This window comes from Harpia harpyja, chromosome 6 (assembly GCF_026419915.1).
Source record: "Harpia harpyja isolate bHarHar1 chromosome 6, bHarHar1 primary haplotype, whole genome shotgun sequence".
Taxonomy (NCBI): Eukaryota; Metazoa; Chordata; class Aves; order Accipitriformes; family Accipitridae; genus Harpia; species Harpia harpyja.
In genome coordinates this window covers 28,912,905-28,934,032 of record NC_068945.1, presented here as the reverse complement: position 1 = coordinate 28,934,032, position 21,128 = coordinate 28,912,905, and the positions used below count along the sequence as shown (strand labels likewise).

Here is a 21,128-nt window from a genome sequence, read left to right as displayed (position 1 = left end):
GGTATTGGTGAATCAGCTGGATGGAGCAACCGGCTCGCATTTCCCAGGCCTCGGAGACTGTAGTGAGCTGCTAGCTCAGAGGCCCTGGTTCGCAAAGTAGTAGCAGTCTTTGACCTCTGTAGCTGAATCTTGTCATTTCCAACATCCAGATGGTGTATTGTTTGCCAGAAGAAGTAGGATTCAGTCTGGCACAGGGTAGTTGTTCTTCAGTTATTACAGTAATTATAGGACCCGTCTGCACAGAGTATCAGGCCTGATTCAATGTGCAGTTCTGTGTTGCTGCTGCAAGGGGAGATGTGGACAGCGTGTTTCATTCTCTTGTCCTTCATCCTGGCTTTAGCGCTCTTGTGGTCTGCCCGGTCAGCTTCCCCAGGCAGCTCTCTGCAGCTTCATGACTGCTAATGCTTATGCAAAAGCGGGCTCATTTACTTATGCAGTAATTTGACCTTACTGGCCACAGTTCATTGTGAAACTGAACCTTTACTTGACTTTTACAAATCCTAAACTTAAGAGTTTGTGTTGAGTATACATGGGTAACTTAAGAATAATGCTGTTACAGATCTTTATATTATCACCAAAGGTATTTTTTTACCCACAGGAACTTTAGAGTTTGGATTCTTCTCTGAGTGAAGGTAGAACATTTCAGAATAAGACGTGTACCGTTGAAGGTGCTCAGAAATGTCACTGATGCCAGCTAGCATCATTATTTAGTAAACATGTAAAATTCTGTATATTACTTTTTAGTTTGTAACTTAAAAATGTTAGTTTGTTTCATTCCTCTAGTGCAGCTTATGGCAGAGTTAAAGTCCTGTTTTCTAAATCTGACTGAACACCACTTTTCTCAGATATGAGCTTTGTTATTAGAGACTTTTTTCCCCTTGTTGTTGCTCCAGCCTCGCTCTGTGAAATGGCTTGGATGCCTCTCAAACTATTTGGAGATGAGAAATTTTTGTCTTGATTGAGGGGGTGTGTGCAGAATATGAAATGGAGACTGTTTCAATAGGGTTTAGAGTATTCACCCTCTTATTTTTGTAATGTCCATATGGCTATCTTTGCTTCAGGCTTGTGGGATGACACTGACTGCTATTCATCTTTTTTTTTTTTTTTTTTTTTTTCCTGGAGAGACACCAGAGTAGTTTTTTTTCAGGTATGTGTATTCACTGGACAAGGTTTGTTTTTGGTTTTGTTTTCCTTTCTCTCTTTTTTTTTTTTTTTTTCCTTCCCCTCAGACTTCCTCCTGGCTGTTATTCGGTTGGAGCATGCTTTTCCCTAGTCACTTCCAATTCCATTACCATGCTGGGCAGTATGTATAACCAAAGTTTGTCAGCCATACGGTGTCTGTTCATGATGTGCATTAAATAAGCTCCAGGTGAGATGACTGCCTCCATACCAGCACAGGTGCTGAAGTTTTAGTGCTTGTGTAGAGGGTTACTGGTTGGGGGCTGCAGGTTATCTTCAGTTAGGTGTTTTTGCAAGTTGGGAGAAAGGATATAAGGGAAGAAGAGGCAAGAACGTGTGCTTGTACAGAAGCCTCCTGTTACCTGTATGTGGTCTCAGAGCAAATGCATATGAGAACTTTGTTTCCCAGCTTATCAGTTTAGTTTTCTCCACAGCTAGAATTCCATTTCAAATAGTTTGAACAGGAAGGGAAAAAAGGCAGCATGCTTCTGCACTCAGAGTGGTGGTGTTCTGCTAGCTGTGTGCACGGCGAGCTTACAGTTGGGAGGTGCAGGGGCAGGGAGGGTAGTGCTCAATCACATGATATTGCCTGTCTGGCAGGTGTCTGTAGTGTGAGTAGAGAAACCAACTGTTCACTATTTTGGGTGAATGAGGTTGGCTGTTACTGCAAGTGGCCCCACGAAGAAGTCCACGCATCTGTTGATAAGCACCGCTCTGCATACTGGGATCCTGAATGCTTATAGCCGCTTGCTGAAACAGTGAAGTTTCTGTCTGAGCTTTAAGATAGTAGGAAGAAAAGTTTTGCCAAGAGCCTTGCTGATTCTAATCTTTAGATGTTGGCTGTCAGGATTTGTCTGTGCCTCAGGTACCTCTCTGTTCCTATGCAAGCACAGCGTTGGAATCTAGCAGTAAACTAGTTTTTTTTTTCCACTCTACCGCTTGGTGCAGTGACTGAAACCTGGTAGAGGGATTGCGGTTGGGTGTCTTGTGAGGATTAAGCACCCCTTCCAGTAGCCTGGGACGCCTCCTGTGTTACAGAATCTGCCTTCAGGTCCAGGGATTTCCTCTAATATGTTGGATAAAGCCAAGACACTCCAGCCTGCCTATGTCGGGATTGTGCCGCTTGCAGAGACTGTGTCAAAGCAAGGGAAGAGCTATTCAAGCACATATCAGGATTCATACTACAGCTTACGAGAAGGTTAGCAGGCTCTGCGTTCTTTGTTGTAGGCACTGTGCAATTGGTTTGTGGGTTGGGTTTTTTCTTTTTTTTTTTCTTTTTTTCTCTTGCATATTGAGTCTGCCTGCTTTTTCTTTTCTGGGCAGTAGTCCAGATTTTGGGTTTCCCACTGACTCCTGTGACCTGTTGTCCCTGAGGGCGCTCATAAGCATGTCACAGAACAAGGCTGGAGCTCTGTATGTAGTGACTTGCAGTGCCTGGACCTTGGGGCAATTTCACTTGCGTTTGGAAGTTTTAATTTCAGAGTTTAAATTTATTCCTCTCCTCTATGTGTGTAGGGCTCTTGTGAGCCATGTTTTAAGGCTGTTTTATTAAAGGTGTAAGGCTTGTTCTTGAGTGGCAACTCTGCCTTGAAGGAGGTAGTGTCATGTTTTAAGTTTCAGTATGTTGTTGTTTGGAGAGTGTGAAAGGAGTGGGGTGTGTATATCTAAATGTGATTCTGTTTTAGATAATGGTATTCTCCTGCAAATACATGTGATTTTTTTTTTACGGGCATTTGTCAATTGTGAAAGATTATGTAGACAGACAGAGGTCAGATTTTAGGGAGTTATATCTATGAGGAAAGAAGAAGATCTGGAGGGATTTAAAAAGGTTGAGAAGATGAAAACAGTGATCCATTCATAGTGTGCAGCATAATAAATAGCAACAAACAGGAACTGGGAAAAGATTACAGGCAAGAATGGCAGAACATAACAAAATGCCAGTGGCAAACATAAAATAATGTGTTTTATCAGAAATACTGGATCTGTCTAGCTACAGGTGAAATTTTAATAGGAATTTGCAGGAGTGAACAAAGATCTTGAGCACAGTGGCCTCAGAAATAAGATGATGACTGATTTCAAGAGCGAGTAATGTGATCTGAGAGGAGCGGAAAATGACTTTGAGTGATATTTTGGGCAGAAAAGTAAAGTAAAGGGTGGCAGGAGCTGAGGACAGAAAGCCAGATAGGATAAGACTGTGTTTGCGGAAAGAGGGCCCGTGTGTGGAAGATGATTTTAGCAGTTGCATTTAGAGGATTTTTCTCTCATATGCAGCTCTAGGCCTGCTGAGGCTGCCAAACAAAACTGTTAAGTTTCTACCCCCTATTGTCACTCCCCCTACCAAGCACCTTTAACATATATCAAGGGTTAGCTTGTTATCAGATTTTTAAAATATTACTATTTTTGTTGCTTGTTTTCATTGGAATACTCTTTGTCAAACAAATATGGAAAAGGAAAAGAAAACTGAAGTCACAGTCCTCAAATTCAAGTTTGGGAGTAATAAATCCATTAGTATAGGCAGTATTCCCAGATTACTTTGCTCTGGAGGCAAAGAACTGCAGCACATCAATCTTCAGAGGAAAAAAGCAAACCAAAGTAAAAGAGCCAGAACTTGCAGCTGTCTTCCACTTGCAAGGCATTGATTTTCACAGAAAGTGAGCACTCTTCATTTGGATGTGGCAGGATACATCTTTCATCCAGTCACTAAATACCACAAGCTCTACAGTAGGATAACATGTAGGATGAGGAGAGTAAAATTCTGTAGTACTTTAATCAATATAAAAATGTTTGCTGCTGTCTCAAGTAGAAGTGAATTAAGGTCATTGAATTCTTGTATAATTCTGATTATTGAAAGAGCGGTGTTGACTCTGCAAAGTCTAGCAATATTATCAGCCTACCCCATGTCTAATTCATGACACTTAATATCATATGTGATGAGGAAAGCTACTTTCTACCAGCTACCAAACAGGAAGGGTAGGGAAGAGAAATAGATGCTGCCAGCTTCTTTCATGTCAGAAGAGAAAAGAATAACCCCTTAGCTTTGCTGCTGCTCCATTCAGGTCTCCTGCAGTCTCGGGATGCCTGTTGTATTTACGCTGTAGCATGCACTGTATTTTGTAGAGCCAAATCTTACACACTGTGGAGAAGCAGATGCAGTCACGTGTAAACCCTTACGGAAGCTCTGGAAGTCCAAAATTAGCGTTGACCTGAAACTATAATGACTGTTGTACCTTAGTTTTGGTCCACCTAAAAATGGAACAACTTAGTTTTGTTATTGCCCAGGACAGAAAATTCATCCACTTCTCTTTCTCTCGCTTCACCACACAGAGGTGAATGGGTACCAGTCTGCTTTCTCCTCTTAGTAAAGCTGGGCAGACAAGGGGTGTCTGTGTTGTGCTGACAATGCTCATACCTATTTTCTTAATGAATCTCATGAGAAGCAGCTATCTGGAAAAGACTTCATCTTGTTTCCTTGCCTCTGGAAAACAGATGGTCTCCTAAATTTGATTTATTTATTTTTTTGAATTGGGACTTGACATTGAAGTTTGGGAACTGCTGATCCTTTCGATACAGAAATAGGTTTGACATGGGGAAGTCAAGGAACATATGCTTGTATTTTTCAAAGTATGCGTTGGGGCAGTTATTTGTAAAATTCCTAGAATTCAGGAATCCATAAACATGTTTTCTATTCAAGAATGCCTTGCAATGATTTAGTTTTGAAATACCAGAGCCTAGTTTGCAGTTCCTAGACCAGTTAACACAGCAGTATTGTAGCCCCTCATGAAAGATATGAAGAGGGAATCGCAAGCTTTAGCTTAGAATTAAGTACTTTCAAAAGTAAATTCCAACTTTTCCACCTCTGTGCAATTTCTTTCATTTGTTGCTCTTAAACGAAACACTTTTTTTTTTTTTTTTTTTTTTTTTTTTGCAAGTCCTTCCTTCAAAAATGTTCAGTGTGACTTGGGGCTGACAGGAAAACTCACCTGTCTTTTTCCAAGATTTGTGTCTCAGGGCCCAGACACACGAACAAGTTCCTGCGTGCCATCTGATCTGCAGTAACTGTGTGCACATTCTTGGTCCACAGCAAATGTGAGGTAATTTGAGTTAGCTTAGCCTTTGATTAAACTATTAATATCTGTTCAGTACTTTGAAGAGATCAGGAGTCATGCAAGTGCTTGTTAACATACGGCTTTCTTCACAAGTGATCTAGACCTTATTGTTGTAACATCTCCGGGAACCTGAAGGTAAAGCTGTGAGGTGGCTGTCCTTCATCCCGTAGAGGGCAGAAGAACCTGCACGTGTAGACTTGGAAGCTCTCGATGCCAAGGAGATCCCCAGCAAGAGGGCAGCCCCTGCGTCTGAGGCATCTCACAGGAATGCAGGGTGACATTTTTCTGTAAAGGTTGATCTGTGTCTTCCTAGTTCAGAGTGGACCTGAAGATGCTGTGGGAGATGCGAAAGCGATGCCTCATGCAAATGCATGGGTAAGGAACATCAGAAACCAGTCACAAAATGTAACAGGTGCATCTCTGAATTATGGCCAGATACGTCCCACCATTCAGAATTATTTTTGCAAATAGTGCTCTGACACAGAAGAACATAGAAAATGTGTTGAACCTATGGGGAGTTAACCTGCTGTCATTTTTTATGGCAAATCCAGAGGCACACCAAACGTATGTAGTTAGACTCCCTGTAGCCTCGTGCTGCAGCCACTTCTTGCAAATGTGTAGCACAGTGACTGTGATTATGCTTAAAAGGTAAGAGGTGCAGTGAAGGTGAGATAATGACATATTAATGTGAGGTGGCTCAAAGTTGGCAGTAAGATGGCAATTTAAATTTATTTTTGCTTAACTCCCAGTGTGCCTCATTTGACTGTGAAGACTAGAGGTGTTGCAGGGTATTTGTTAACTTTATGACACGAGTGGGAAGCTTAGGGAAAGGGTTAACACTGAATGCCCAGGGTTTTTGTCAGTCGTTATCAGTGGAAGGAGAGTCATAGCATTATCCCTGGAGTTGAATTCACATATTTTTTCAGTCCTGCTGTCCTAATGTGTTTTTGGTTTTTTTGGATATGACATGTTTTCCCCTCTTGGAGTTTACTGAACTATTCCTGTCAGTGTAATGATCCCCAGCTGTTGCTTTAGCCCTAGCTATTTTCATGCTGGGAATGGGAGGAGGAGGAGGAGGAGATGGACAGAGGCTAGCTTGTTTACCACACAGTGATCTACTTCATTTGTCAAAAAATGGCTACTATAATACTTTCTTTAGCACAAAGTAATACTAAAAGGAAAGAGTTGTAGACTCAGACCTGCAAGAGCAAGAAGATATAAGGACTCAGCACATGTAGAAAACAAAAAGAATAGAAACTGGGTGTGGTGCGCTGAGTACAGCTGTCAATAGCAGTTATGCAGACAATGCTTTGAACTGCAAGTAAAATTTGCAGTAAGTACTTTCCTGCCCTATCAACTGAATTTTCTTCAAAGCTGAACTGAGCTTCATGTTCAACAGCAGTGGTGCTGGGGCATTGATAATAACAGCAACTGGGAAACATGTTAATAAAGCTTGAAAAAAACTTGGGTGGCTCTGGAATTATTCATTATTTGATAACTATCTATTTTTTTTAATTATTTTTTAAGAAAATATCTGTATTTGTACTTTTAAACAGCAAATGACTGATGCTTGGACTTCCCAGGAGCTATTGAAAAGCAGATGCTTTTTTGAAAACAGAACTATGATACTTAAGCTCAGATTGCCTGTTTTGCATCCAGAAACAACTTCTGCAGTTAACATGCTTGTTCAGAGTCCTTGCCAGACAGATGTCACTGTGACTTTCCTGCCCAAAGAAGATAAGGGTCAGTGACAGTTGTGGTTTCTGCTTGTGTTTTTGGATCCACATCAGGCTGCCTGTGTAAATCTTATCTCAGTACTTTTATCATCGATAAGATCTGTCACTAGTCACCTCAGATTTTTCAGCATTCTGTCACACCTGCAAGTCATTGATCAACAACTTAATGAATATCTATACCAAAAATAAGTGCCTGCTTAGATCTTTCCTTTTGTGCCCCAACTCCCATATATCCAGTCTTTCCTGAGCATTGAATTACTGATCTTGTCACCTGCTGCATCAATAAATTTTGATCCAAAATGTTAAAGCAGCACATTTCTTGGCAAGAACCTCTGCAACCTATGGTAGAAAATGGGATATGGCCCCTGATGTATCTTAGGTTTATCAAATGAAAACCCGCAGTGAGCCTATGGGGCAAATTGTGCTCCTTTTTCTTGCAGGAGGCCTGTAAGTAGATGCATCATCATCTCAATGGCATAACATGGAGCAGAACTCATGGTTTTCTTTCTCTTACTTGGGCTAGTGGAAGAAGATACAATGGTTTTCCCTGGCAGTATGTAAAAAAAACCGTGATACCTCTCCAAACTAAGAGCAGACCTGCAGTAGCTGAAGTACATTGCAATATGGTGCTTACTAGTAAGAGCTACGGAATGTTTTTTGCTCATCAGTGTATTCAGGATTTTTCCTGGTGTTCAGTGAGATGGGTAGAAGAACTGTGCAGGTGACCTACTGTCAAAGTTTATTCTGTATATAATATAGTAAGCATTCTTCCAAGAAAACAAAGGTTTGAACTTTCCAGTCTGCAGTTCTGCCATCTGAAGTTAGACTTAGCCTGATGCAGCTAACAAGAAATGTGAAGGAAGGTCAATAATAAGGAAGAGGATATATTGCTTTGGGACATGGATTCTTTCCAAAATTGACAGTGAAAATTTGTGAAATTCAGGCTTTCAGGACAATCCCATTTTAATACAGCCTTTCAGAAGTAAGCAGCTGTAAAGAAAATCTTTTGTAAAAAAATAGCTATTTGAAAGTTTTCAACAGAAGTGCCCATAATGGATTTTTCTCCAGGGTAGGGACAGGTATCATCTGTTGCAGCCATGCTTATAAAGACCTCATTCTGTGGTCTCCATCCCCAAAGACAGCTTGTGGGCCTGTCACCATTCTGAGGGTATTTCCTGTAACATCTCAGCTGTACCCTACCAGCTGACATATTTAACATCTTTTTGGTAGCCTTCCTCACTGAAACACTTGTCAGGGCACAAACATTGTGCTGCCCAGCAGGATTGTTGTGGGCAGGGCGGGGATCTGAGTGATGCTCTCTGGGTGACAGAAGGAAGAGATCCACTTTTGACTTTTCTCTGTGTGAAGTTTCCCTAGCTTCATGCTGCTACATGTTTCTCTAGTATTAAATGCATGGAGACTATAGCTGTGTTTTTTGTAGGAATTGAATGTGGCAGTAGCTATGTTCTTTGGTTACTCATCTCTGCAAATTTCACAGCTGGAAGCCAGGATGTACAAGCTCTTTTTGCATAATTTGGTCAGTATTACAAGCAGCGTGTAACCTGTCCCTGCAAACAGTTGTGGGCCTTCTTTCTTATTTTGGTGAATGCTCTTTCTGATGCTTTTTTGATGCTTTTTTTCTTCACTTTCACTTTCCTAAGCTTTCATACCTCTTTCTGTATTATACTTACATGTGAAAGTCCTTCTAAGCCTGCTTGCAGCTTGCACCCTTTTCCATGCTCCGATGTCAAATTCTCCCCTTTCGGAAGTGGAAGACAGCATTTTAGAAGTAGATGGTAAACTAGTAGTACCTTTGTGCCTCACTGAGAGTCTGTTTTACTGCTGCTAATAATAGGTGTCACATTGACTGCAGGCAGTTTAGAATGAGGATTGTATCTTCAGGACTGACATGTGACCGTGAATCTTAACTACAGCGGTTGCAAACACTGTCACCACGGAGCTATCTCCCCTGCCTCTTTGCTGGAGGGAGCAACAGAAAGGAAACGTGTCTGCCCTTCACTTGCTTTTGTTCAGTACATTAGTGAAAGCCCACCTCAGTTAGCAGTTGGAGAGAATCTTCGGCTGTGTGTAACGAGTGTGGGAGTACCTGCTGCTGCCAGCAGTCTCCTCTCTGCCCTTCAGGAGGGGACTGAGCCAGCAGTAACACTTTAAACATCTGCAGAATTTGTCCACCAGTCTGAAGTCAGTGGTCATGCAGGCCGCTCTGGACTGCTGGGTTTTTTTAGTTTGCTGATTGACCTGTTATACAGAATTATATTATTTAGATATTTATAGCTATGATAGCACTTAAGAACTACATTAAGCCTCATAGCTGGATTTGTTTTCAATGCTGTGGATCCTCCCTCTTGAAAAAACTCAAGAAAGTCTGTCCTGGAGATCTGTAGTCCAGAGTTTTGAAAGAAAGTAAATATCCAGAGAGAGAGGAAGTAAAAAGTAGTAGATAGATGTTACATGATCACAGTTTAAAGAGTTTGAGGGAATTTGATGTGCTTTTTAAGTGTAATGCAAATTCTGGGGATCAGCTTCCATACTGGGCTGCTATGAAGGAACTGATTTCTGATGTAGAGGGATATGATGGCCATAGCTGAATCTTGTAACTTTTTTACAAGTAGGAACAGAACTGTAATAGAATTTGTACTTAAACTGTAAAGAAGGTGTCAGGCTGTTGCAGTACAAAGGCTGGGATCTTTATTTGAACCTCAGATCCCATGATTGTGGCCCGTGTTCTTTGCAGTCTTTGAGAAAACAGCAAAGATGTTTCTCACTACCGTGAATTAAAGAAATACGGTAATTCCTTGTAGCATCCACCTGAAATTCTTGCTAAGAGAGGATGCTGGGGCTTGGACAAAAGCTAGTGGCAGGAATACTAACCAGATAGGGAATGCTCCGAGTCTTCATTTTGCATGTAATATGCATGTTGGGCAAAACCCACTTTTGTTCCATGTCCTGTGAAATAACTGTCAGCATAATCAACCAACTGAAGCTGGGAGATGCTCAAGCTAGCTAATTTAAAATTAGAAGGGCCAGCTTTCTGAGTTTCCTATATAACCAGTTAATTACTTCTTCTAAAGAACTGCTGGTTTTGTATTTAAATTTGCATACTTTTAAGTCCTTTTTTCTACCACTTGTGGAAAAACACATTTGCTCTCATTTGCATTTGGTTTCAGTAAACCAAACATCTTTAGGTAGTTAAGAATCTAAAATGTCTAGGAAATACATAATTATTCCATGTTTAAGTGGAAAACCCAAAACCACAGCTCATAATGTCAAGGTGTCCCAGCTGTTGCCACAGAAGTTCTGTAGTACCTTGACCATTAGATGATTTCTGTGAAGGGAGCTTTTAACTTCTATCTGTAGAGGGTGCCCTGCGGCAGAAGGAAGGGTGAATCATTGGGCCAACACCACAGTCTCCGAGAAATGTTTGAGGAAGTTTTTGGCCTTGATCTGAGACTCTGTTAGTACACTGGAGCACTGTGCTGTAGCAGAAATTGCAGTATGGGAGGTGAGCTATGAAGGAAAAATATTAGACCATGCCTCTTATTGCTGAAGGTGGCATGGAAGGATTTCCTTATCAATTTTAGTACATGTCTAGTCAATCTTGTGTTTTATGGGTGTGTCTTGGCACTGTCTCAAGACTTGATTTTTTTTCTTCTTATTAGAAACACACAAAAACATATTATCCCTTGAACCCAGAATTTTAAATAAAATGAAAAATTGTTCAGATTCTGATGTATCTCCAAACAACATGGGTTTTTGCTTTTCTTCTGTATAATTTTTCAGGAAAAATATTAACAACTCTCATGTCTCATCTTTGAGGAAAATAAAAAGGTTGTAGCTCGCTCTTCTTATAAGCAGATACCTCTATCTTTACAAGAAAAAAATGAAAAGGGTTCAAACTTGTTTTTCCCATGTGTAGCTTGCCTTTTGTGCTGTCACATTAGCAGACAGCTGTAGATCTGATTGTCAGGATATATCTACCCATTCCTTCTTTTTCCTTCATTTGTCCCCATCTGCCACGTCAAATTATCTTGAAGAATTTCTTTCTAGGGTCTTCTTTGCAAGGTGGTTAAGGGCAATGTTAGTTCCTCCTTGTTCGTTGTTTCATGGAAACATGTAAATCAGTATAGACCGTGACTCAAGTTAACATGGGGTTTTGGGAAATTCTCTGTTTTTTCCCCCCTCAAGGCTTCTCTTCCAGCTATAGATAGTAACAATGGATATATAGATGGCATCAACAACCACTGATTACAGATAATATTTACTGTCTTATGATACTGGTGTGTCAATTTTAGGTAGACCTTTCCACCTAGGTATTTTGTTACAGGTCATCTTGTTGAATCATGCATGGTAGCCAGATTCCATAGATATGGATACGTGCCTAGTTATTCACACGCTTAGTTTTCACCTAACCAGTATTACTGGGACAAAATGATTTTATAAAAATCAGTATCCTGCACAGAACGCAAACCAACTTTTCCTGTTGGTAAGCTTGTTGCACATTATTACATGTTGCATATCTTGCTAAATATACCAGGTTACATGTATTTCAGGTTAATTTCTTAAAGTCCTATTTTAACAGTTTCAGCGAGTGCTGAAATGGACTATTAGGTATACCAACATTTTATGCAAGAGTGGGCTTCTGTGCATGCAATAGAAAGACTTATGTACTGATAGTAATACATTTATCTGATTTTAAAATTTTAGTATTAAAGAAAACAGAGCTGGCATTGCATTAAAAAGTAACAACGATTAAAATGGCAGTAAAACCCCCTAAATTTTACATGTTTAATGGAAATGGCAGAAGTTAAATCATGAAGGAAGAATGTAAAGGCAAATGCTGTAAAATGCACAGCAACTGCTAGTCTTTTTATTTTAAATAAAGATAAAAAACCCCTGCAAAATTCAGCATAACTTTCACAGTAATAATCAAATTTACATATATTTAGAGTAATATACCTAAGTAGCACCCGCGAAATAAATGTGTTCAATTGTGTGCAATATTGAGGACTGAGATTGTAAACTTCTAAGACTATGACCTGGTTCTTCCTTTTGTATCTGCACATTTTACCACCCCAGAATGCCAGTGCTGACTTGAGCCTTTGAGAACCACTGACAGGAATAACTATTCTGTCCTGTCTGGAGGTTAGATCATGCTATGTCGTGATACTTGGACCACGCTACTGCTTTTGTTTGTTTTGTAATGCTGTGTCCTAACAAAGCTAAAATTGTTGTAAACGGTGGCTTTATCTTCTAAATACAATTTTTACTTAATGTTACTTTGATTTCCACATTGTATCAAATTTGGTATGAAGCCTCAAAAATGACCTGCTGAGGTAGCTTGTTGTTTTGTGCTCACAGTGTGAGCCAGCTACCTTGTGGTAACATGTGAGGATGGAAGTAGAACTTTTTGCTTTTGATTGTGTAAATGCTTCTGATTCCATGTTCTTTGGGGACCAGTTTCTTCTGTAGGTTGGGATCTTTGATTCTGCTAAATTAACCATATCAAAGAATCTGTATTTGTCTGTTTCCGCTAAGAGAGCTATTTAATGCCTCATAACATTGACTCATTAAAAGATACTACATGCAAGTATTTCATCATCCTTTGAAGACTTTTTTTTTAATTATTCTTATTTCATATTTCTCTTTCAACAGCATCCTCGCAACAAAAAGAGACTACTGCCCTGTACCTGTTTTTTTTGTTCCTAGTAGCCAAAACTAGTCTTCTGGAACACAGTCATATAGATAATGCATCTAATATAACAACAGGCATGTATAAGCTGCTTGTCATGTCAATGATTTTATGTGACTCAAGAACATTTTGAGCTGTTGAAGCTTTGAAGAGTGTGATTTTATCAATAAACAAGCCTTTCTTGTCCTGAGGGTGAGAGTCAGTTAATTTTCTCTCTTCCTCCTCTTTTTGTGTTCTTAAATGACCAGTCTCTCCTTTTTCAGTACTTTTCAGCTGCTTTTAAAAGCTTCTGGGCATTTGACAGCCTGAAGGCTTTTAGAAGTGCTGGGTGGAAAAAAGCAACCCTAGTGTTATGTGACCCATATTACATCCTTGGATTATTACTACCATAAAATATTTTGAAAGTTGTTGCTTTGGAGGTGAAGGATCTGTTCTGTTTTTTAAGAATCTCTTGATAGAGGCTTTAGGTCTACATCAGGCACGAGAGTACTCCTGTTCTCAAAAGCTTAAGAAACAAGAGGTGGTTGTGAAAAAGTTTCAAGTCCTCTATACTAGATCGGCCTTTGAAGCAGCTGTATGGCTTGCTTGGTTAAACCTCCTGTTTGGCTTTGTGCCTACAATCATCTCTGTTGGACAAGCACAGCTGGGTAAGGAGTTTATCAGTGTTCCCCAAACTGATATGAGACACCTGCCCATCTAAGCGTATTGCGGTAGAACATGCTGATTTCTGCAGTGCTGCTAAGATATCCACTTTCATCATTCATGTGACCTGCAGTAGGGAACCAGTCCTGATCCTGGTTTTGTTTCTTGTTCAGGATCTGCTTCGCAGACCTCCTCTTTGGGTGTAGGGAGAGAGATCCCAATCTTGCTTCTCACAAAGAGAAGACCACAGCATGAATATTAATAAGTGGCTTTTGCCTCTAGTGTGAAAGGTTCTTGTAACAGTTTAAGAGACCAAAACAAATCCTCTTTCTATTCTTTACGCTCCCAAACTCCATTTTCTCTGTAGTATGGTTGCTAAGGAAGAGATGAGGAAACTGCCTGCATTTTAATAGCAGCCGTTGTTGCTGCAGGAGAGAAAAGAGGTAGTGGAATGTGAGATAGTCTCAAATAATAAAGAAATAAACTTCTGCTTAACTGTCCCTTTGCCCAGGCTTGCTCCAAGCTATTCTTTAAAATGCATTTTGATGAATAGAACCGTATGGCTGCTATTCCCAACAACAGTGGATGCTTGCAAATTGTGAAGATCAGTGGTGTATCTGCTGCTTCTCCTTCACCCCACAGAGGGACATGAATTTTTGGCATCCCCTTCCCAGGGTAGCAAACTGTCATATAATCCCTGCAGTTTGGGTGTCATTTACAGTCTGCTTCACTTAAATGCTTCTCTGTTAACTGCACAGTCTGCTTAAATGCAAAGCCAGCATGTATTCCTCATCAGCAGTTAGTGGATTAAAATGCCGTTAGGCTCAGAAAATTGCCTTTAAAAAAGGCCCGAAAAATTGGCTTTTCTTTGTTGGTAACACCCATTCTAGCACATTCTGTGTGATGTAGGGGAGGTTGTCGACAGCGCCAGAAAAATGTGGCTCTGGAAAAAAAAAAAAAAAAAAGTCGTCCACCTCAGCAATTTGAGTTATTTTCAAAATTAATTTTGAGTATTGTCTACTCACTCACTGATCATAAACTATCATAGCTGAATTTTTCTTATAGCTTCTTGTGGACACTACAAAAAATTTGGTAATACTAACCTCCCTTTGCTGCTTCTGTACAGAAAGGTGTTGCAACTGGAGCTTAGCAGATGCTGCTCTTGCTGGTGTATGAACCAGAATCTAATCTGGCTTCCCGTTGAAGCATGAAAGGGCTAATGCGAGTCAACATTTGTTTTGTAAGCAGGCGCAGCTGAAAAATGCTCAGAGACCATTTTTGGTGTGAGGGAAAGGTTTTCTCACCACATCTCCAAGGGACTGAATTCAGTCATACATGTAGGATATAACCTCCACTGAAAACAACGGCTGATGTGCTGCATATTCCAAAGCTGAATTTGGCATTGGCTACTGGTCAAATGCAACTAACCAGAAACTAGGAGAAAAATTCGCTTCTCAATGTAGTTAGAAAGGCTGCTACTGGCTGAGTGGTAAAGTGGAAAGGTGGTTTCACCCCTCAAAGCAGTAGTTACATGGCACTGTGATATTTAAGTTAGAGGCTCCAGTTCTGCACAAACAGCTGTGATGATTTTGTTCAGCAAATATCCCATGTTGCCAAAGTCGTCTTTTATGGTTGCATATTATAATTAAGTTGGTTGCATATTGGCTGTTGGTTTAATCTAACGGTGTTATACACATTGTACTGAAAAATTGAAAAATATGTGTGGGCTGCAAATGGTGGCCTAGTGCCACGTTTCCTTAGGCTGTGGTCTCTGACCTTCACAAAGTAAACCCGGTCAGACCTACCCAGTGCTAGGCCAGTGAAAATTCTCCTAAAAAAAATCTTTGTTGCTACTGAAAGGTAGAGGTGTTGATGAACTAACTGGCAGGTTTCTATCCCAGCTTGTGCTGTATTAATGTTTTCTTGTGAGTTAAGTGGATGCTGTAGCACAGGGCTTTCAGATGGGGTGTGCAGAGGTGCTGAACAGCATACAAATAAATGATGTGAACCCTTATGAGCACTGAAGTGCATAGTTTGCTTTTTACTGCTTTTACCTACGCTTGCACTTTCCTCAGCTTAGATAATGAAGTTAGGCTAATTTCACTTGTTCTTTGGTAGTTTCTCTTTCTAATCACATGGCTTATTGATTGGGTTGCAAGGATGAATTTTTCTATCAGGCAGACTGCTTTAACTGAATTTACAAAGTTGATAAATCATGTCTGTGAGCATACAGCCTACCTAGTTAATATGCGATTTATGTCTTGCACTCTCCCTTTTTGCATGGGTATCCCAGCCTGGGTTCTAGGGAGTTCTGCCACCCTCAGCCCCTCTACAGGGTTTCGTTTGGCGACAGCAGCCTTCCTCCCTTCCTGTTGTGCACTGCTGCTCATGCCGTCTCTATTATAATCCACCATATGGCTGTGCTTAATCATTACCTTGGTTGGGCGACCTTGAGTATCACTTGGGATTCCTTAGAAGAAAAGATTTTTGTAGAAATGTGAACACAGGCTCCCTTTGGCAGTAAGTCTGTATTCAGTGTAACATGCACAGGGCCTCACCACAAGCTGCAGTTCAGAGCTGTGTGCTTCTCTTTGCTAGTTTTCAAAAAACAGGAAATGCAGGATATTTTTTTAATTTGTTGTCATAAACCTCTCCTGGTATGTGACATAGTCTCTAAGATGAGATTTTTTTTTTTCTTTTGAGACGCTGAGATGCAGAGGCAGCAGTCTAGTTTCTGTAGTAGTTCTAGTCACACTATTAAACACGAAGTGTGGTTTAGAAATAGAAGGGCTTTCAGATATGTGTGTGTAAGGGCAGGCACGCTCTTGCAGATTTAGATGACGAGCTGCAAAAAACAATTTAGCTCATCGTAAATGCTTGGTCTTGCTACTGCTTACTACTAATGCACCCCTGTACTACAACTAGAGTTGTAAGTGTCCTGAAAGCGTCCATATGGGTGCAACCTCTGTATATTAAGCAAATACTGCTCTGAGCTGCCACCAGCCATGAGTAGGCAGAAGTAAGCTCTGGTCTTCGAATATGTCTGTGGGTTCCCTGTTAAGGCAGTTTTATGATAAGACGAACAAAAAATAATCATGACTTGCTGTACTTCACTAACAGTGTAACTCTGTTGATAGTAGCTGTATCACAATGTTATTTGTCTCTTAGAATCCCCCCCTCAATTCTTCTCTACCTCTCCTCTTAAACTGCTGGCAGCAGTCCTCTATACCAGCTCCCAGATTTCTCTGGAATGTTTTACTAATTCTTGGAACAGTTCATTAAAAATACAAAAACCTTGTTCAAACTTTAACTATATTTCAGAATTTTTCATGCTTGTGAAATAAATAAATTATGCCCAATTTTGAGTGGGAAAACCGGACAAACATACAAAGCCCACAAAATGTTGCACAGACTGTGACACAAGTTGAATGAAAGAGGTGAGTAGAAGGGTACCAGTATGGAACTTATTTTCTGGCCAGCAGATATATACTCTCCTTTATATGACCTGATTTATTCTTAAGTTGAAAATTAATTTAAAGGTTAAGTACAGGGTTAAAGGAAACAGAAGATTGTTGGTTTGTGATTGAAAGACAGACACTTCAGTCTGTCTTTGAGTAACTTTGAATTTCTCTGGTCATTCTAAACCTTTGGCTGAGCTCCATGTACAACAGCCTTGGATTGGCTCTTGGGACATCTGTTAATCTATATATAGGATTCACACACTTGCACACGTAAACAGGTGATCTCCTAAATATATGAAATGGTGTTGGGAACTCCAAGTACTTATTTAAGCCAAAATGAATTCAGGAGTGAACTGAAGTAATCCTTTTTGCTTTCTTCCCTGCCACAAAAATAAGCTGTAATGGAAAAAAAGTGCATTATGTGCTGATTATAACTTGTGCTTTATATGTATGTATATACATTCATAAATCCCAGGAATGAATTAGTGCTTATTAAAAGTATCCTGAAAATGACCTTTTTCCTATTCTCCAGTTTAGTCCTCTTGACAGTTGCTGGCTTTTTGCTGTGAAAGGACATAGTGTTTAAAAATAAAAGGTGCATATAATGGGTAGAGAAAAAGGGTAGTAGATGGTAACTGATACAGAAATAAGTTATATTTATAAAATTCATAAGGGAAGCTGAAGTCAGGAAGGGAATTTTAAGTCATTTGATGAAGTCTCTAGCTGTCTGGCTGATTTCTAATAAATCTGGGAACCACCGGGAGACTTCAGAAGAGTGAAAGACCAGTAACATTTTGCATCACTACTGAAAAAGGGTGAGTGAGTAAAGAGTGGCTAATCTGCCATCAGTTCCAGGAAAAAAAACTATGGAAAATCTGATAAAGAATTTAGATGGTATAAGAATAGCAGCATAATCACGCTATTCAGCTTTTCAATTTGTGAAAACAGGTCTGCTTAAATACGATTTTGTTGTTTGGATACATGAAATTTGGTTGCTAGGGGTTTTGTCTGGGTGTAATAGACTTTTATAACGTCTTTAACTTAGTAGTGTGGTATATTTTGGTTTTAAAAAGTATCTTTGAATTTAATGAAGTACTGCTTAAGTGGATTAAGAACTGACTGTAATCAAAGAAAACAGAAAGGCATTTCTAGTTGGGATCAGCCTGGTGCGGTCTGGAAACAAATGCAAGATGGTAACAGTGTGGATGGAACAAAGATTAGTGGAGGCATAAATAATGACATTAAAAAAATGGTTTAGATCATTTAGGCAAACTGAGACAGGTGGGCAAAATGTGCATAAATACAGGTGAGGGCAGAGTTATGCACCAAGGAGCAAAAAATGCCAGCCACACCTGCGTGGGGGAGTTTTTCACTGAAAATCCCTGTCTCTGGGAGGTGAAAGGTAAATAGTAGGTGTAGTTGGAAATGGGAGGGAAAGTAGATGGTCCTAGCAAGTAAATAGCAAAGTGGCAAAAAGGGCTAACATACATTGCTAGATGTGTAAACGGGAAGACATGAGTAATAATGAGATTATCTGAACTTAAAGCTGGGGAGATGGACCTGATGCTATAGGTCTGTGCCTTGTCTATATACATTTAGTGAGATGTGCTAATTTAGGGTATGGAAATGAGTCCCTGAAATGCCTCACTAGTGGAAATAAAGCCATACAGTAAGAGTTTTAATGTGCCGTTACCTAATAGGGCTGAAATCACTTAGTGGCACACTGCTGCTGGAAGGATGAAGTCTCACTCCCACCTTATGTTGGTGTTAGCAAATACCGGGCTATACAGTCGTCCTCTTCAACTCACTAATGAGACAGAAAACTATTCCCTGTTTTGACTGGGCTGTGGTCTCTGTCGTGTCAGTGAGTCCAGCCACCAGTCAGGGGAACGTGAGAGATGATGTGGGGAGTGAGAGAGTTGCCTCTGTCGCAGCAAGCTGTGTAGATCGAGTGCTCCTGTAGATGTGTCATCAATCTGATGCGGGTTTTGATCACCTCAAAATGAGTCCAGCAAATGAAGGGCTCTGTGAACAGGCCGGCTGTGAGACTGTATTAGCCCTCACGCTAGCACAGAAGTAGGGGTGTGGTCGCATGCTGGGTGGGAGGAAGAGTCTGGGACTACCACTTCTGTTTGCAGTTTCACGGCCAAACGAAGGGCCTGTTCCTTCCCCTCTGTGTTCCCTCCTCCTCGCTCTGGCTCTGGGCTGATCCCACGCAGAATTAGCATGGTGCTCTGTACACCCTCCCTCCCTCTCTCCCTTCCCCATACTAAAGGAAGTTGTTTCCTGCCCAGGATGCATATATTAAGAAATCCTAGTTTGGCTTAAGAAACAGAAGAGAGGTAACTTGGTTGCACACTGCGCACAGAAGTACCTTCACAGGTAGGAGATATATTCTTACTGTCATAAACCTTTCAAAGAAAGGTACATCAAGAGCCAATGGAAGTGGAAGCTAGACAAATCCAAGCGAAAATGTAAGTGTGCATTTAAGTGAGGGTGATTAGCTGCTGTGCAAACAACCAAGGAAGAGATGGATCTCTTGTTAACTTCATATGAAGACCAGAATCCTTACTGGAAGTTGTATCTTAGTCAAATGCAAACTGCAAATAGGAGGTTGAAAGAAACAGGTAAAATGTGATGATGTGTGTAAGCAGACAAAGTGGCATCTTCTCCTTAAATTTTTTGATCCCTACTTTAGGGAATGTACAGTATAAATTTGGATATAATGTATGAAATGAATGTATGGGACAAATGAAGTACTTGAGAAAGGAAGCATAAGGGTTCTAATGAGATTGCATATTTAGACACTAGAGCAGTTTTGCTCTCTGGTGGTTCCACTACATTTGTGTGGATTTCTCTTACGTGGACTACACAACATACATAAGCTTGGCATAGAAATAAAAATTAAAACAGGGAAGATGCCATGCCATTCATTTTGTAATATTTTATGTTAGTATTCTTAGGAGCTTAGGCTTGATTGCAAATGGGATTCAGTATCTATCTATTGATGCTCACTCAGGTTGTCCTAAATTGATACATGTGTGTGTGTGCACATGCATGTGATTTTTTTTCTTCAGTTTTGAAAGGTCCCTTTCATATGGAAGCTGTCTTTGACCGTAAGAACAATCTCTAAAATGTTGCTTTGATTGTATAGTTTAAAGGGAAACTGCTGTTATAAGCTAAATGTTGAAATTATGGCTATTCCAGAGATTTGCATTAGAAAAAAAATAGATAATTGCATTTCACACAGGTCATATGTATGTTCTCTTATGCTGAAATAAATATGAAAAATTCTAGTGATAAGGGATTCCTTTTGCCGTGGAACAAGGACACATCTAGACTAATCCATGATATTTCACTTTGTGAGATGTTTCTGAAGGTGAATTTCTGAGTTGAGGAAGGAAATCAGCCTTGTAATTTAGAGTAATGACCAATAATTTTGTCATATCAGTTTAATCTGCACATGGTAATTAGAATCTTCAGGAGTCATTAGCAGCTGGGTGTCACTGTTTATTGGAGGACTGTCAGCTGGTGTTTCTCTTTGTTTGTTTTTTAATATTAATGGTTTGGAAAGAAGTTGGTGCTCTAGAAAGAATTGAGAAACAGGGCTGGCTTTGCGGATTTTTATCACCCTGCCAAGACCCTGCGCAACTTCCTCTCCTTGTTGCCCGCAGCAGAATACGGAAACCTGACTGCTGGAGACCACTTCTGCAGTTGCAGCGGGGCAGGGGAGCAGGGTGGGAGGGGGGTCTTTTTGTTCTGCTGCTCGCTAGTGCCTTGGCATCCAAAGAAGAAAACAAGATGCGTTTGAAAATGTCTCTTCAGTTGTTTCTTGCACTGATGGGTTTCCTTCTCTTCCCTCTCTCTGCTGTCGTGCAGTGCTGCAGTTGAAGCTCCAGCAGCGACGCACACGGGAGGAGCTGGTGAGCCAAGGGATCATGCCGCGTAAGTATCACTTAAACTCTTTGTCTTGGTGTTTTTATGCATGTTTTTGAGTGGAGAATGGTTTCATATACGATTCGAAAGATCAGATTCTCTGTTTCTGCATGAAAAACATCATATATAAGAGCCCCACCCTGTCCCACCCAACTTGGTCCTTCTGAAGTGTTGGTACGCTAGGTACGGGGCCACCTCCGGTACTGAGGAAGAGAGTAATGGCTCCAAGTGTAACTGTACTCCAAAACAATGTTTGTATTTGATCACAGTGCATAAGAGTCTTCTGGAGAACATACTATGTTAGAAGTGCCTTGTATACTTGACGCATGCTGGTAATCGCTCTTCTAACAGGCTTCCT

At 40.4% G+C, this 21,128-nt stretch overlaps 1 protein-coding gene across 1 annotated transcript in view; it reads left to right on the top strand.

Annotated features, from left to right (window-relative positions):
• Window positions 1-2,157: 2,157 nt before the first annotated feature.
• Window positions 2,158-21,128, top strand: part of MRTFA (myocardin related transcription factor A) — a 50,275-nt gene continuing 31,304 nt past the window's right edge. Inside the window, exons 1-2 of the mRNA XM_052790784.1 lie at window positions 2,158-2,377; window positions 20,714-20,779. Of these exons, the coding sequence (XP_052646744.1) occupies window positions 2,251-2,377; window positions 20,714-20,779 (193 nt within the window). The 5' untranslated portion in view covers window positions 2,158-2,250. The remainder of the gene's footprint in view (window positions 2,378-20,713; window positions 20,780-21,128) is intronic.